The 18,701-nt window shown below is 40.7% G+C and overlaps 1 protein-coding gene across 1 annotated transcript in view; it reads left to right on the top strand.

The window, feature by feature from the left end:
• Positions 1-18,701, top strand: part of Glut4EF (Glucose transporter 4 enhancer factor) — a 123,042-nt gene that overhangs the window by 83,955 nt on the left and 20,386 nt on the right. Inside the window, exon 4 of the mRNA XM_083129677.1 lies at positions 2,329-2,534. Coding sequence (XP_082985803.1) covers positions 2,329-2,534 — 206 coding nt within the window. The remainder of the gene's footprint in view (positions 1-2,328; positions 2,535-18,701) is intronic.

The raw sequence follows: 18,701 nt of genomic DNA, 5'->3' as shown, positions 1-18,701 counted from the left end.
TCACTCAGTAAAACTATTTTGATTTGGGCATCTTTTTCATGCATCATTCATTCTAGACCTCCCGAGAGCGTAGTGTTGCATTGGGGCCCGCGATCGATTAATGGTATAGGCACGGTGGTTCGTTTCCCACTTTAAACTGTCCTGATTAGCTCATCTGAGCAACAGTGTAATCAAGAAAAGACATTTCCTTGAATTTAACTAAGACCTGGAACAGCGTTACCACTAGACCATGGGGAAGGCCCTTTTGTTTATCGTAATTGCAAAACTAGTCCATTGTCACAACTGTGTGAACCTATACACATGGTTGCACACATTCAGAATAAAAATGACGCTTTCGGTGGTTCATAATGAACGAGTCATCAAACACAAATATGATGTTTTTAGAAAAGTTGTTTCCGTTAAGAACCTCCAAAAGCTGCGAACGTTTCTGCGGTGACACAAATCCAGGGCCGATGAGGCCGATTAAACAATCCTTCCACTGAAGATAATGTCTCAAAATTACATGAAGAGCTTTTATAAGTACTAAGGCGAGCAACAATAAAACGCTTTGGTGGCCGCAGTTTGAGCGCCCTGTTTACGTGTAGCTTGAACTGTATTTCGAGACTCAAACGAGTAAATGAATGAGTTGAAAATTGTAACACCATTAAGTCATGTTTCCATGATAACCAAAAACTCAATATGCTGACCAAGGCAGAAATTTATTTCATTTTAAAACATAAACTAAACGTTACGTTTCAACCTTCTAGCGAGGTCTTCTTCAGACTCTGTACCAAATACAAAATATTTGTATTTGTATTTCGTATTTGGTACAGAGTCTGAAGAAGACCTTGCTAGAAGGTTGAAACGTAACGTTTAGTATATGTTTTAAAATAAATTAAATTCTGCCTTTTTCAGCATATTGAGTTTTTTTGTTAAAAATTTTGTGTGCGTCGGAACCCATCTTGCACCCTTCAAAGCATAGAGCCGTTTGAGAAAGCTAAAAATGTAATGAAATAAAGGAACCTGCACAGGATATACAAAACACATTAAAAAGATAAGCAGACACTAAAGACTTCCTCAGAAACAGTGTAAGCAGCCTGCTCTAGGCTATAAAGGGCCTATAAAGAATTTCGATTTCGTGTATCCATAAATTCCATAGGTCAGACATTGCAGTGCAAAATTCTAAATTGATTTTGCGATGGTCTTCTACTTAATTGGCTGTTTCGGATTTCACCACGTCCAGAGGACGACGAGTGGTTTCGAAAACGAAGGACGGCAGAGGCGATGGGTAGGAACCGGATACGAGTAGACGACTCGACGCCGCGAACTACGCTTCTTCTACCGCGATTATGCAATTGTGGCTTCCCCTGCCCCCCATTTCATGCCCTGGGGGAAGCAAAGGAACGTCATCGTTTCCCAGGGTCAGCCGGTGTTTCTTGGCAACGTCACGTGTTTTCTTTCCTCCTTTTCCTCTCTCTGTCTCTCTCCATATGCGCCATTTCGGACTGAATATGCCACAGCGCCAATGGAGAAGTAAATACATCGCAATATCGAGCCACTCTAGTTTTCATTCATATTTAACTTTTTTTCTTTTTCTGTGCTCCGTATACATGGTCCTCTCACTCCTTCAAACAGTGCAGTGCATTAAAATCATGATACACAGATGGGAGGATTTATGAGGGTTTTTTGTGAACTTGTAACTCTAGTGTTTGAGCCCACCCAATGTTTTTTTTCAAAAGTTGGCGCTCCTTACAATGGGCAATATGTCAATTCTTGCTTACGTCAATTTAAAATATGACTTCAACTTTGTTATTATTGAGGTAATCCAAATGTTAAAAGAAATAAAATAAAATATATATCCAATTTTCTCTGCGGTTCACTCAGCTCCAATACATGGGTGCCAGGGGACAACCCTGAGGGGGGAAATAAAGGCAGGGAAGGTACTGATCCCTTCACCTCCACAAATGGCCGATATTGTCAATGTGTGGGATTCTACCCTTACACACCCCATATGCCTTCACCGGATGTTGCATTGTGCAGGAACTTTTACTTTACTCCAGTGGCGTGCCCAAGGGGGGGTTATAACCTCCCCTTTGGACCAGTATTCCTAAGAAAATAAAGATGGCAAAATGAGGACTAACTACTAAAAAAATGTATACGTAACACTCCCGTTTAGAACATCCTTGGCACGCCACTGCCTCACGCACACACCGACATAAGCATTATACGGTTAATCGTTTTATTATTATAATCATCGTCAAATGATGGGGATTAGGGTTACAACCTGGTACAATTATTTTGTTAATGAATTTATTAAATAAATTACCAAAAGGTTTGTATTCCTTGCAGGTCTGTCATTCTCGCGGTCGTGGAACGACCAGTTATCCCCGAGCAGCAGCGACGCGTGTTCCTGGCAGAGCGGGAAGTCCGGGGAGAGGAGCTCTACCCCCTCGCCGCCCCTCAGCGAGGGGTCGGCGCCCTCCGCCTTCTGGTCGCAGATCACCGACGAGGGCATCGTTATCGACGAATTCGAGGACCTCCCGAAAAAGAAGAAGGTGAGTCTTATTTTTGGAAATATCGCCGTCGATTGGGAAGGATATAACAGTTGGGCTGAAAAGTTCGTAGGCTAACATAGTAAAAAATATTTTTTTGACAACATTCGATTTTATTATTGAATATAGTTGCCTTTGAGGGCGATACAACGATTATAGCGGTCATACAATTTTTCGATGCCATTTTTATAGTACGATTTCTCTTTAGCCTCAAAATAGGCCTCAGTTTCGGCGATTACCTCTTCATCAGTGCTAAATTTCTTTCCAGCGAGCATTCTTTTAAGGTCTGCAAACAGGAAAAAGTCACTGGGGGCCAGATCTGGAGAATATGGTGGATGGGGAAGCAATTCGTAGTCTAATTCATATAATTTTGCCATCGTTTTAATTGATTTGTGACACGGTGCATTGTCTTGATGAAACAGCACTTTTTCTTCTTCAAATGGGGCCGTTTTTTCGTGATTTCATCCTTTAAACGCTCCAACAACGCTATGTAATAATCTCAGCTATCTCGATCAACTTCACTTTACGATCATTTAAAATTATTTTGTGGACTTTTTTGATGTTTTCGTCGGTAACAGACTCTTTGGGGCGTCCACTGCGTGCATCGTCTTCGATGCTCATTTCGCCTCGTTTAAATTTAGCAAACCACTTCTCAACGGTTGATTTTCCTGGTGCAGAGTCCGAATAATGTTTATCAAGCCAAGCCTTGGCTTCAACAGTATTTTTTTTCGCCAAAAAGCAATGCTTTATTAACACACGAAATTCTTTTTTTATCCATTTTTTCACAATAACAAAAGCTGCTTCACTCACAATGCTATATCTCACGAACTAATTATCCGGCAGCTGTGAAATTTATACACGTATCTTTTGAAGGTTAGTACTAAGTAAAAATCACATGGATTTAATTCTAGTAACGCCATCTATGAGTCAGCCTACGAACTTTTCAGCCCAACTGTTATATATACACACAGGGTGTCCGCAGTCAAATGCTCGGATTTCAGAGGTCATCACACCGATATCTGAGGTCGTAGCAAAATAGTATACAGAACAGGTCCGTATCCAAGAATTCTTTGTGGGGGACGGGGCGAAGTCAATCCTAGAGGGGGCATTTATATATATATATATATATATATATATATATATATATATATATATATATATATATATTGTCCCATTCGCAGATATAGCAGGGTACGCAGAAGCACTTGCCCCCTTCCCCAAAAGAGATAAGTAACAGAAAAGGGATGATATCTTGAAACTGCAATGAACAAAAAGAAACTTCGAGCAACATGAAATAGCAATATGTCGATAATGACCTTTCCAGATTGCCACAGAATATAAAGTTTAACATAAATAGGCTAATAGGGACTGTATCTACATGATATTTACAAGTCGATAATGTGAATAGTGTTGCCCACGAGACGAGACTTTGGCCTGTCTCGTCTCGTGGAAATGCTGTCTCGTCTCGAAAATATTCGTTTGTCTTATGACACATGGTCAATCTCGTCTCGTCTCGAATTTTTAAAATGTGTTATGCAAGAAAAATCGAATTAATTAAATAATAATAGTTACATATTATCTACACTTTGATGAATTATGTAAAAATCTGTAATACTTTTTTTTTGAACTTGCTAAAACTTTAAAACATGGGCCCCTTAATCTACCACGGACTCTATTTACTTCAAAGGGAAGACTCTTGGATCGATACAGACAGTGTTTGCCTACTGGTTACGTTAACCATATTGCAAAATATTGTGTGAATTGTATTATAGTTGAAATACATGTTTTGACACCTGGCAATCTAAGAGGAATCCCTTCATTGATCAGTGACTTCTTGGATTATAGTGCCATCATTAATATTTCATATTAAGTTTCATAGAAATAAATTGTTTTAATAGGACGCCATGGCATTCTCTTAGATTTTTTTTTCATATAGATAGTTTGACTCCCTCCCAAGGCCGACTCCCGCCGCCCCATAGCGATGACTCTGAACTTTGACTATAAGTATAAGCCAAGCGTCAGGTTAACCTTGCAGCAGGTTTTATGTATCAATCCGCGCGAGAACTGAGCTCAGAATCTTCCGTGCCAGTCTTTCCTCAACCGCCGAGCTGCTTACATCGGAGACACTGAGAAAATCTACAGTATTGCCAACCGCACAACACATCAAAACCCGCATGCATGTCAAGTGGATTGTATTTTTGCTTCTCTTTGTCTCCTGAAACATAACATTTTAAAAGTACTTTCTGCGCATATATTATTTAATAAATGTGTCATTAATATAAGAGCGAAACAACTTCTAAACATGAGAGCATGTGTGTATATTTCGAGCACGCAAAAATAAAAATAAACAAAGATAAAAGTAAACAACGATAGGCCCCTCTTGAATTTAATGACAAATTATTGTTTTTGGTTTAGAAAGAAATAGATTTATGAAAAACTTGGTTGCTTCGTTCGCAATACATCCGTTACTGTAAGACACACGCACTTCAAGTTGTACCACCAAAAAAGCATGATTTGTTATTGGTGATATATACAATCAGGTGCATTGTCTGTCGCTATTACTCTGGTTTCAATTTATGAATCACTTCACTAAACCAGGATTCAAATCTTGGTCTGTCTATTTGTTGCTGATAATCACCCTTCCCTTTCTTTGCGCTGAAAAGTAAATATGCGCCTTCAACAAAGCTTTCATTGCCGCCAGTGGGTGAAACAATAAGCCTCCCCCTTCCCCTCATCGTCGGTTTCTTCAGCCCTGGCGGTGGTTTTGCATGGTGGTATCCTTCCATGGTTTATTCCCCCTTCCCCCACTCACCGAGTTGAAGGACGTCTCGTCCAAATAATAAACATGTTTCTTCTCACTGCGATATATTTTAATACCGCGGAGATTCTTTTGTCGTCAAACAACAAACAATCGTTTCCTCTTGCTAAACTCAAACCGCAAATCATTCAACACCCGTGATACAATTCGTGTGCACATTGACGGCAAATCACCTCACGCCCTGTTTTACTTTGATCTTGTTGCCGCAAGGAGGATTATGCATTTAAAACAACTTGCTTGACTTTGAAGAACATTTCCTTTCGGATGAAGCCCAAAATAACATTCGGGTAAAACCGCGCGCTGAACAGGAGATTCAGCCATTCTCGCCGCTCTACAATAAACATAGGGTTAAAATAGTGGGATGTGCAACACTGGTATCAGCGATTTCACGCGCTCTGCAACGCATTCAGTCTCGCTCGACTCGCTCTAAAGTTTCAATGTCTCTTCAACGCAATACAGATTCGAGTTGGCGAATCTGCGGTTCTAAGTTCGTCTGCACAGTGATTGCAACCAATTAAGTCCATACCTGCTAATCAATGTATTATTTTGTCTGTATATTACAAATTAAATAACTGTTTTCTTGCAAGTATGCAGTTGTGTCGGAATAGAACCCGTCTCAGTGGAACTATATTCTTGCGCGCACGTTTGGATCTACATATGCTAAAACCTGCTGCAAGGTTGACCTGACGCTTAGCTTAGAAGACGAAGAAAGCGAGCGAAGCGAGCAAGAAAATTTTACGAAATGTACTTTTATTTGTATAAAATTTGAATTCGAGGGGGGCAATTGCCCCTCTGTGTCCCTTGCAAGTGCCCTTGGCCGTCTGGAAGAAAAATGCAAGGAACACGTAAAAACTAATTCCATCATGAGTATCCAATTGTCCTGCTATTCTTAGATTCTCCTAGTCTTGTTTTTTTACTTCAATGTTTTCAATGGACTTCCGTCCAAGGTGGGGGGGGGGGGACAATGCCCCCTGTGGTTGCAGCACTGTTTTTGAGTTTCTCTTCATCAATTTCACGTCATCATTCATTGTTGCGATTAGCTAGAAGTGGCAGAAAAGGAACACTAAGTAACAAAAATCAAATATATACTCCTCTCTCTACCATATGAATCACTATTACCAAAAGGTAGACTTGGGAAACAAAACTTTAAGCAGTTCCAAGTTCATAGCAAGACATCCAAGAAAAACATCCGAACACATTAAGCACCTTTAATACAAGACTACTCAAAATGTCACATGTTCTGGATACTGAAAATTGAGAAATCATTTCCTGAAGTCCGAATCTGGAAGTGAATTTTTCCCACCAATCCTGATACATTATACGGAATCCCATACACCTTAATAAATCACAAAATCAATGAGTGTCTTTGTTATGTTGCTAGAGTAATACATGATATAATTGTAAAGATTAGTGAGAATTCTAGGTAGGAATGTGTTCTGTATTTTTCACAGGGGGGCAACGCAGGCCCTCAGGGGGGCAGTTGCCCCCTGCCCCCCTCTAGCTACGGGCCTGATACAGAATAAAATCAAATAGAATTTAACCCCTATGAACAACTCTCCCTCCGATTAGGATATGAATAGCTAATAACCCGGTGCTGTGGATTTGCTATTATGTTTTTTGATAACGACCAAATCCGTCCTTCGCACTTGATTTTTTTTATGGATAACGAATAAATCCTTGCTACTAATATTTCGATTTCCAATAAAACCTTCGTACCAATGTTCTAGTATATTTGAGTACCCAATAAATCCTTCCTACAAATTCTATTCTATATGGATATCCAATAAAGCCTTCCTACAAATTATATTATATTTGGATATTCAATAAATCCTTCCTACAAATTCGATTATACTTGATACCCAATAAATCCTTCCTACAAATTCTATTACATTTGGATACTCAATAAATCCTTCCTACACATTCTGTTAGCTATATTTGGATACCTAATAAATCCATCCTACAAATTCTATTATATTTTGATACTCAATAAATCCTTCTTACAAATCCAATTATATTTGGATACTCAATCAGTCTTTCCTACAAATTATATTATATTTGGATACTCAATAAATCCTTCTAACGAACATCCTATTATATTGGGATAATGAAATAAATCCTTCCCACTACATTTGGGTGGCAATCCTTCCTGCACTCAAAATTTGGATGAAGAAGAAATTATTTTGTATAATGAATCAATCTTAACAATAAAGTCGCTTTATTTTTCAATATCAAATAACAGATTAACAAAAAAGAACTTCTAGGAATTGCCATTTTGTGGGAAAACCAATAAACCTTTTCTACGAATTCGCTATCACTTTTCAGTGACGAATAAAACCTTGCTGCAAATTTGCTATCATCTTTCGGTAACGAACGTATTTGTCACCATATCTTGATCCACCTTACGAACTGGCTTCGCGTATCTCTCCTCCAACCTGCGACAGAGTTAGCCTTCTGCCAGCTCTCTGCGCTTTACAGCTTCACCTCACGGCATAGAAGAATTTATACGGGAAGCTTCGGTGCGCGCATGGGCAGGCGAGGGAGATCAATACATTGGAACCATCCACCACGAGGCTTTGTTGTCATTGCTGTTGCTAAGGGAATTGGGCTTTCTTTGAGTGCAGGGGATGAAAACACATGCCACGTGCAGTTCGTTTACCCCTGTCGAATGTATTCAGTGTCAATTTTCAGTGAAAGTTAGATTTTTGTTTATAATACAAGAAGGGATGTTTTAGGGTGATGTTGGGTGGATGCAATAGTCGTCAAGTTCTGAGAACCTGGACAGTATTGGATTTCAGCCTTCTCTGTTGAAATAAATTTTGCCGTGTGCCTCCGTTGCTTGAGGACCACATACTATATTACATAACGGTAACAGAAGCGAACGGTCAATTATGACCAGGGGGAGAAATTGATTTTCGAATTTTCAGTGTAGGTGGAAATAGAGTGATTCAGTACTCTTCACAGTAGCGCTGTTGAAATTGAAACTGGCTTTCACAAAACTGAAAATCTTTCCTTTGTTTTCCAATGCGATTTTTAAAGTAGTTTTTCTCAGTACAGATCAGCTTTCACTTCACCCACAATCCACAGCCTTAAGGTAACACAAGGGTTCGAATCCCGGCCTGGGCATGGATTTTTGTGACTGTCCCTTCATCAATTTCATCGTATCATCACTCAACCTCATTTTCGCGATTAGCCAAAGTGGCAGAAATGCGAAACTAAACCAAATTAATTAAGATAACACCCACTTGTGAAAAATGGGTTCCTTATTAAAAACCCAGAAGATAAATAAGGAAGGAATGAATCGTCGCTGGACGTTTTATTAAAGGAGATGCTATAACATTCATTCAACCACGGGCATCGTTACCTGGGAGACAGAGGGAAAAATGTATTATGTATAAGAAATTTTTATATTATACATTATGTCCCCTAAAAAGTATCAATAAAATATGTAGCAGTAATCAGTCCTTGCAATTAATGCATCTAAAAAAAATATTCTGTTCCATTTACTGTTTTTCGAAGTGTATGTTTTAATGTTTTTAAAGCAAATTATAATATTTGACATTACTGTTGGAATGCACAGAAAAGTAACTGTAGAAGTAAAGTTCGATGAATGATATTCAGCGAAAAACTTTCTCCACAATTCATTGCGCGAGATCACACCCGCCGTTATACAGTACAGAGCCTGCGTTGAAAATATGCAGAAAAAGCATTGTGCGTACGGTCTTGGCCCAAGTGATTCAAGGTATGGTTATCGTGATCATATGAGGAACATGTACGTATAAAATATCGCAATTTTTCTAGCTGTAATACTGGCGTGAATTGGCACGTGTCCATCACTCACCGCAGATGGCACCCTGCGGAGTCGTTCAGTGGTTGTTTGTTTCAAACTGTTCTGTGCATTGATTTATGGCACTGAGGCACAAACGCTTGGCAGAGCTGAAAACGTAGCCCCAAGCTATTACTTCCTGTCCCCATCTTGGAACATAATGGAGGAAGAAAAAAATGATGAAAGGTTCTGGTCTTTTCCAGGTAAAAAGGGTTGTTCATCGATGGCCATAACTCTAGTTAGAGTTACCCTGCCGTGAGGCACATGCTATCTAGAAAGATATTTCGGGGGCTCCGAACAAAGTGTCTCGGAAATAATAATAATTTAAAGTAATACTTTAATATAATTTAAAGGTCAATCATAATAATTATTAATATTGTATTATTATTGCTAAAAAAAGATGGTATAAGAATAGAGATATGACAGCACACGTATTCATTATCTAACTTACGGGGTGCCGGGTTCGAATCCCGGCATGGGTGTTATTAGTGCGTATTCCTTCATCAATTGCATATCATCTCTCATCCTAATCTTCGCGATTAGCCAAAAGTGGCAGAAATGCGAAGTAATATAAACCAAACAAAAAAAATGAAAAATCTAGCTGACGTGTAGTTAAGATCGCCAAAAATTTGTACAATAACATCGTGGCAAGTAAATTAATGTAAAAAAATAAAGATTTGAATATTTATTGAATAACAAAAAAGGGTGTTAGATCCGGTAATGAAAAGTAAAGTTCCTGATTAATATTGTATGCATATTATTATAAGTAGCAGTGCGCATAAGTTTTCTTTGGTGCTGTCGGTTCAAAGCCGTGTGATCTTTGACTTTCAGTAGGTTCAGTGGAAATAAATAACACAACAAATTCTAAATAAGTGCCTTTGCTCGAAAAAATTAACTTGTTACTTCGAAACACTGGCAGTAATCCATTCACTTGCAGAGTACGTAAAGCTCAGATTACATCATGCACTTGTTGATCACACGGGTGTTTTGTTTAGAAGATTACAAGGGGAGTCTGCGAGAACCCTAGCATTACCCAAGATGCACCTGCCCCAGAATGAGCCAGAGCGAGCAACAGGGCGAAGCACACACACACACAATCCCCGGCCGAGGGGGTTGAAGAGGGGGTGAGTTAGCTATCTAGAGGGGAGGATCGATCTCGCACCACGTGGCTGGAGCGGTGGTAAACACGCTGCTCCCGCGCCGTTGCCAAACTTATAGAGGCATTTCTTTGGAACGGAATTTTCCGTCCCTCCACATAGCTGGGTCTATTGGATTTCCTGTGTTAAGTTGTTCTTCCCCCTGACTGGATCCGGTAGCTCGTTATGATGCGTGGAGGGGGGGGATCATTATCACCATTGCCCAACCCACCGCCAGGTGGGAGGGGATGTCAACAACCTGCCTCGTAGGTGGATTTGTTTTGACCAATCTCAAATTGAAAACGAAAGGTGTTCCATGTATTTCGAAGGTTGTTGCTTCACGGTCACCAATTTTCGTATGGGATCGTTTTCGATCCTCCTCGTTGATCCGAACTTGGACCGGGATTCGATCAAAAGACCTTCAGTAGCTACTGTCTAGCCGACATCTGTGGCGGAGTGGTTATCTCAGCGCACTACGATGCCAAGGGTTCCGGGTTCGAATACCGGTATGGGTGTTCTTTGTGAGTGTCCATCAATTTAATCATATCGTCACTCATCCTCATCTTCACGATTAGCCAAAATTGGCAGGAAAGCCAAGTAACATAAACCAAAATAATGATTTGGTTTATTTTACTTCGCTTTCCTGCCAATAAACGAAATCAATCAACGATGCTCAATGTGGAGGTTCGGTCCTGGGTTCGAACCTTCCAATCTCTAATCCATTTCTTTTCGCAGCACAGAGACGCTCGCAAAGCGAAATGCTCGAAAGGGCAATCTCCTTTGAATCGTGCTCCCGAATCGCTGGTTGAATTCGATTTTTATTACGCCGAATTTTCAGCAGAGGCTGAGAGTTGAGGAGAGGATATTTCTGTAGCGATAGCGAAGGCCACGTGGAAACGTGGAACCGTGGTGTGAGAGGGAAAGTCCCATTGCGCACGCGCAGTGACCGCAGCTGATTCCAACCCTCTCTTTCCCCCAGATACATTCCAGCAACCCCTCACGTCACGGGGCGAACCCGGCCTCCCAAGCTCCACGTGTTTGAGCCTCCCTCTCTCACACACAGACACACCACGCGCACACGAGTCTAGATAGAGTGACAGTGAAGTTCTAAAGAGGCTGAAAAATTAATTTCGAAAAGCTTCCGGGCAGAACTGAAGGGTTGGGAATTACAAAACGAGGTCGAAGGTTTACCGTTAAATGATGTGCCTGCAGCGTGCACCCAGAGATATCAAAGCCTTCGCTTCTCTTTCCTTGTTTCCACCTCATCAGAAATGACCTTGACCCTGATAAGAGGGTTACAACAGTAGGAAAACATCTGTTCCATCTTCTGTTTTCATTTTTCCGTTTCCGGCATTTCTTTCGATAACGTTTTCATTTTCTGCTCGTTTGTGTTTCGCCTTTTTTTCTTTTCACTCCACACCTTTCAATCTTTTCTTGTTTTTCTTCCCTGATTTTAATTCACTTTTTCTCCCTTATCTACATTTTCCTGCTGGATTTAATGTTTCTGAATTTTTATGGGTTATTTTTGCACTATATAATACTATCAAAACTCGAGGAAGTCCTAGATGGAGCACAGGGCACCCCAAGACCAGGATTTCAGACCTCTTCTAAAATTTCAGTTACAACTTTTGGGCAAAATTATTACATGGTTCGTGATATATATTTTTCTTTTCATTTTGTGGCTCTTTTGCAATAATTTTACTCAATGGTGGCTCCCCGAGTCACATCTGCGAACCCTCCTTCCTCTATTTTCAGCCCTGGGGCCTTTAATTTGGAACAGTGACCACTTCCCCCGCACTGTCTTTCGTCACAGGTCTAGCCGTCCCCTCTTTCTCTTCGTTGGGGATCCCATTATAAGACCCGCTTAAGGTGGAAGCATTTTCCTTGAATTTTTTCTTAACATTTCTGCTACGATGGAAATCCTACCGCGTATTGTGAAGAAATCTTAGAGCATTTAAAATGCCATAGCATATTACACAGATAGAATTGGTCCTATTTTTCTTAGCATCTCGCGTATAACCAATCAGAAGCGATCTCTAAGTCGCAGGTGCACTTGTAATGGCGGCCGAGTGCAATATAAACAATGTATCACTTGACATTTTTAAAAGCCAATAACCATTTTATCGAGAGGGAAAAAACATTTTATGCAAACGGTTTTAGGTACAAATGAATGGTGCCACTGATTTGATAGCGGCGAGAGAATGCAGTTGTTATTTGCAATTGCAAACATCGAACACCGACTCGTGGACAGAGATATCTCAACACGCATGTGAGATTGGTAGTTATGTATGTGTAAAAAATGATGTCTCGAGTTTCACGATATCTTATTAATTAAAAACCGGCTCTTAAATTACCTCTCTTTCTTCTTGAATTTATTAGTTATTGAATGAAAACTCCTGTGATTCGAAGTGCTTTTCGTGCTGTATATACGTATTCAAAGTGGACTCTAAACTATAGGCGCCGACTTTGGGAGGGTCAAGGCACTTTCTGCTTCCCTCCCCCCGAAATTTATTTAAAGTTGACGCCTTTGCTCTAAACAAACTTTCGTTTATGCTAATAGGACTATTTTTTGCATTGCGATACGGCTAGCTTGGTTCAAGTTCATGGCGATACGTGTTGTTTAGTTGTTCTAAAGCAATCCCAATTCAGATTAGAATACATTTTTCACTTGGTGAGGTGTCCCGACTGAAATTTCCCCTACACTCTGCCCTGTCACTGCCGCAGCCTGAGCATGGGACATCTCACCATTCATTATCATGGTCACGATCATTGGCGTACGCAGGAGGAGCTGATGGGGCTACAGCCCCTCCCGAAATATTGAGAAAATAAAAATAAATGAAAGCAGTAAATAACTTAGAAAAAACAATGTTGTAAATGCATACTCCTTTAAAATGACCCCCCCCCAATTGCCATTTTTGTCTTCGAATAACTTTTCAAATAAAGACTAAAATTATATAATTAAGAAAAACCATTGTGCATCCCGACCCTCGCCTAGAACAGCTATGCAATATCCACCTTTAGCCAGTGGTCACGATTAACTTGAAAAAATAAAAGAAGCTTGTCCAAAGGAAACAAAGTTTGTGTTCAGCGCAAGAGATGCGAAGGCTCGACAGTTGAACGGATGTATCGAACCTGTTGCATCACAAGAGACACACCCATCATTCGTTCCGCCACTGCTGCACCCAGAACCGGTATGTGTCCGAGCGAGTTCTTTGTGGGCGCCCCTCCACTTCCCAATCCCCTTCCGCCCCCTTTGCAATGACGCGTACACACGCATTGTGTGTGTGTGGTTTTTTTTTTTTCCAGCTCTTTAAAATTGCGCGATGCCAGGTCGTGTGTCTAACCGTGTTTGCCTTGTAAGCGACGTATCTGCTTGTTTTGTCGAACACGGCACGTATCTATCTCGGTCGGAAGCAGCGCACGAGCGATTTGGCTTTTGGGAAACGTTGCATTCTCCTCCCCTTTCGTTGGGTTCGCTGCTCCATTGTGAGCAGAACTTCACTCACGTAAGCTCGGAGCACATTATACGGCGGCATCTTTTGCAACGTTGTCAAATCTAACCCCCTCCCGCACGAAAACAACCGGTCGGTTGTCCAGATGCCGTTCACCCGAAGGAGGTTGTGTGGGGATCTGATCTCGCACTGGCATTATTGTGGCTAGCGGTCAGAGTTGACTTGCGACTGTCCAAGGCCCAGAGTTTATCTCGCTCGTCACCTAAGCACAACAGACAAGAGTGGAATTAACCGTGCGAAGACCGTAGTCAAGATAATTTTTCGGCTGTGGACCAACGTTGGACAAGAACAGTGTCCAAAAATTATCAGGGGAAAAATAGTACAGAAATAACTTGAAATATGTCACCATCAGGCACGTACTTAGAAATAAATTCGGGAGGTGGACCAAGTGTCTTACAAAATAATAATAATAATAATTATAGGTAAATCATTAATATTGTTATTATCACATAAATAGGTAAAAGACGGTGTAAGGATAGAGATGTAACAGAACGTTAAGATCGATAAAATGTGCATAAAAATAACTGTCCGAGCAAGGGAATTGATGTCAAAAAATAAAAGATAGTAGAATATTTATTGAATAACAAAAACGATGTTAAATCTAGTTAATGAAAATTAAAGTTCCTGATTAATATTTTACACATATTAGCCTAAGTAGTAGTGTGCAAAAGTCTTCAATCCCACTCTAATCCTTGCCTTTGTGTAAGTCGGCGGAAATAATCCTCGGGCCTCGATCATACAGCAGAAGCTAAATAAGTATATTTTGATTATTTAATTTTAGTACTTGGTAAGTTTAAGTGTTTCGTGGGGTCCGGAAGCCATGGACCCTCCATGTAAATACATCCTTGGTCACCATGCATAAGTTCACAGGGCTGGAAAATTCACACCCTTGCAAGGTTTTTCCTTTCGTGACTTCCTAGTACATAGCTTCGTTCTAGGAGACTCGATACACCATAAAATATTTCGTATATTTGGAGCTTTCTACTCTACTAAAATTGAGCTCGAGCACTTGAAGACAAAAATGGTCATCGGGGGATTGTTTTACTCTACATTTACACCAGGAGCGTATATTGTAGGCTAGCTAGCTTATCTGCGAAGCCTGAAGTCTAGAGAATAAAATGCAGGAAGAAAATCGATCAGAAATTGTAAATAAAATTATTCATATCAGTGAAATGAAGATGGTGATTCTGGTGCTGCTTTACATCTTTCGCCTTTTCGAGTTCTTAAGAGATTTTCATTTGAAAATTTTGATTTTCCCTAAAAATTTCGGGAGGGACTGTATCCCCATCAGCTTCCAGCCACCCCCCCCCCCCACGCACACCAGTGCACATGAGGAGAATTCTATTGCATTTGAGTATCCATTAAAAAAATGAATGACTGCAGCGCCACTGCGACTCTAACGAGAACTACAAAATGTTCACATCAATCAGTTGCGCAATCCGAAATGTAACCATAACCTTCAAAATATTTGAGTATCAATGGTGGACACCCTGTATAAACCAAGCAAAGAACCAATTTAACATTGAAGAAGTATCCATGAGAATAAAATGAATCCATTTATAAGAGGCTTGTCTAGTCGATCGGGCTATTAGTTCAAAGCTTACTCAAGGACGGGACTAAAATAGTTCATCAAGCGGAAGGATTCCTCCTCCAGCAACTTCCCGGGGGAAAACAAAATCGACGCTTGAATGGTTTACCTTTGCACGTACTTACTCCAGATAGCTTGGATACGGGCCATCGCCTACAAACGCACTGCAGGAGCCGCCGCGTCACATACGGGCAATTACTACCAAAATTCATTTCATCCGATTCTCAGTAAACAAGAAAAGTTTTCTTGGCAAGTCAATAATCAAGACCAAAGTACGCCCAGTTACCCGTTGTAAGTAGCTTCTATAAAAAGTAGATGAAAGCTGAAGGAAGTGACGTAATATACGTATAAATGTAATTCATATGATGCTTAAATTATATAACCCTATCTGTTACGTAACTGAGAGAGAAAAATAAGTATTCCGTACTTACGAATTTCGCGCCCATCCTGTCTCGTTATCGGCCTCGTCTCGATTAGTAAACATTAAACAACCGTTTTCGATTCGTCTCGAAGTACATAGGCGTAACTTGGCGGGGGCAAGGTAGGGACTTGCCTCTCCCCCACAAATTTCCAGGTATATGGAAATTTACAAGTTAATGGTAGTACTTTTGTTAACTTCCTGGAACCTGAGGAGGAAAGTAACGAGTAATTTTTATGATTTTACAAATGCAACAGTCATGTATCAAAATAGTCCTGGATTATATGTTTATGGGCTTGAAAACTTTTTGATTCTCCCCCCAAGGTAAGCTCCAAGTTCGACTCTGACTCCCCAAACTTAGGTCCCAAGTACGCCTATATCGAAGTACGTAGGTTTTGCAACGCATGGTCAACTTTAATTAATTGGTAATTAATTGTAACAACGTGTTTCAATCCAAATTTCATGATCTATGTGACGTTCGTTTGGTGGCAACATGACACACAACCCGCCAGTAAGCCGAGATCTTAGCAAACATCTCTGTTGTCGTATCTGCATTTGTGTTTTCAATTCTTCTAGTCTTCATGATAGTGGAGGAACGTAGACGGTACCTTCCGCGAATTCCCGCATGAAAAACCACGCGGTGTAAGGTCTGGGGACCTTGCTCGCTATGCGATTGATAGTCCCCCCCCCCCCCAATCATTCGTTGCGCGGCAGGTGCTGATCGAGAAATGCGCACTGACGCTGCTGCCACACAGTGATAGAGAAATTTCCTACGAGACTTGAATATGGCTTGACGTTGGAGTCGAGAATCTGTAATTTTATCATGAGTACGTCCTTAGTTGTGGCACTTCAAAATCATGGAGCGAATGTACGTACAAAGATCCTGTATATCACCTATAAGTGGAATGAGTGAGTCATCTCCGAATAAGTCGCGTAATAGAGCTTGTGTAACAACTTCGAACTTGTTAACCAAAGTGTAGCTACAACATTAAGTCTCGTATCGATTGCACAGAGTCCCGTGTCGTTCTTGTATCAATATAAAATCGACTTAAAATTAATTTCATGTATACTTACATTCAAATTCTCTATTTTAAACTACACTACGCTGAAAATTTGTAGTGAAAGGTATAGTCCCTATAGTGGTCTTTTACCACTGACAAGTAGTTTTTACATTGAGTAACGCATAATCAGCGTATCGAGTCCCATTGCCGCTGTTTTCTGACTTTCGAGACCGGAGTTCGCATCTTCTTCATTTCAATAACTCCCGAATTGTCTTAACGATGTTGCGTCAATACCGAACGCGAATCGAACCCGGGACCTTTCGCACCAAAGGCGAGTGAGCTAAGTACTTGGCCACGCGGGAGCCACCCCAAAAGTACACGAGATACTTTTGGAAATATCTGGCATCGTTACTGTATGATTCTCGTCCAATCTAATGCAACAGCGCAACCACCGAACAGCCGCAAACAAGTTTACTCGACTGACAATGTAGAAAGATACGCGAAATGACCTTAAAAACCGTTAAACTCCAACAGGTTCTTCTGCACGTGATTTATGGCCTTTGTTTTACTGCCCAGGCATTATCGCATGTGCAACAATGTGTGTAAAATGTCATTGCCAAAGGGCGAAAGGCTTCTGTGTGCGATTGGTAAGTGCAAAGATTTAATCTACTTCGTGTAGTGAATGAAGAGAGTGGAAAGTGTTATCAAAAGTTTCTACGTTTGTTTTTATAAGGCCACTTTTTGCACAGACAGGCTAATCGGAGGTGTGGACCTATACAGCTTAAAGTGGGATCCAAACCACTATGTGCCTTCACCGAGTATTGAACCCAGGACTTTGTGATTACAAGGTGACGACATTATCATGATCTACAAGGAAGTAACGGGTAGAATACATATACGAGGTCTGGCCTCCCCGGTGGCGCAGTGGTAGTGTCGTCGCCTTGTAATCAAGGGGTCCCGGGTTCGATACCCGGTGGAGGCACATGCACAGTGGTTCGGATCCCACTTTAAACTGTAGGTCCAGTCCCGATTAGCCTTTCTGTGCATAAAGTGGACTTAATCAACCAAATCAATCAACTAGGTCTGTTCAAACAAAAATAGAACTCGTTCAAAATCATTTTGTTTGTTTGTTATACAACTTAATCAGGTTGAACCTCTTCAAAGTCATTCCCTCCATTAGTGCATCGCGCTACGACGCTAGGGGTCTCGGGTTCGAATCCCGGCCTGGGCACGGATGTTTGTGATTGTCCATTCATCAATTTCATCATATCATCAATTATCCCCATCTTCCTAATTAGCCAAAAGTGGCACAAAAAGCGAAATCAATCAATCATTTCCTCCAGTGTTAATAACCCGTTCAAACGTTTCTTTCCCTGTTGGAATGCGTTCTGGTTTGCTTTTTTGTCCCGCAACGAATTGTCTGGAAACGGCGTTCTTTCAGTCTGGATTTCATCCTCGGAAATATAACACTGCGTATACGCTCATACATTCTTCCGCATAAGCTTCTTGCAATATTTTCACAGTTTCTGTAGACATCTTGACTAATTAATGTCACATACGTTTCTCTTCAACAGTCTTCCATTTTTTAATACACTAGACAATCGCGGCAAGCACGAAGGCATTCTCTCTGACGGAGCACTGCCTCACTCGAACGCTTGCAGACTGAAAATGAAACAACGTAGATTGACGCGACAAATGGAATATTACTTGTTAAGAAACCCACTAGGCGGAATATCGATTCATTAGTTTAGTTTTTAGACAGGCCTCTTATATTCGTAGATTTGCCGCAACAAAGATAATAATTTCCTTATAGAAAGGAGATGCATGAGAAATTCGAAAAATATGCGATCTACTTCCTCGTCATTATAAATAAG

Source organism: Lepisma saccharinum, chromosome 10, assembly GCF_977018435.1.
Source record: "Lepisma saccharinum chromosome 10, izLepSacc3.1, whole genome shotgun sequence".
NCBI classification, from domain to species: Eukaryota; Metazoa; Arthropoda; class Insecta; order Zygentoma; family Lepismatidae; genus Lepisma; species Lepisma saccharinum.
This window is presented reverse-complemented; position numbering and strand designations above follow the sequence as displayed.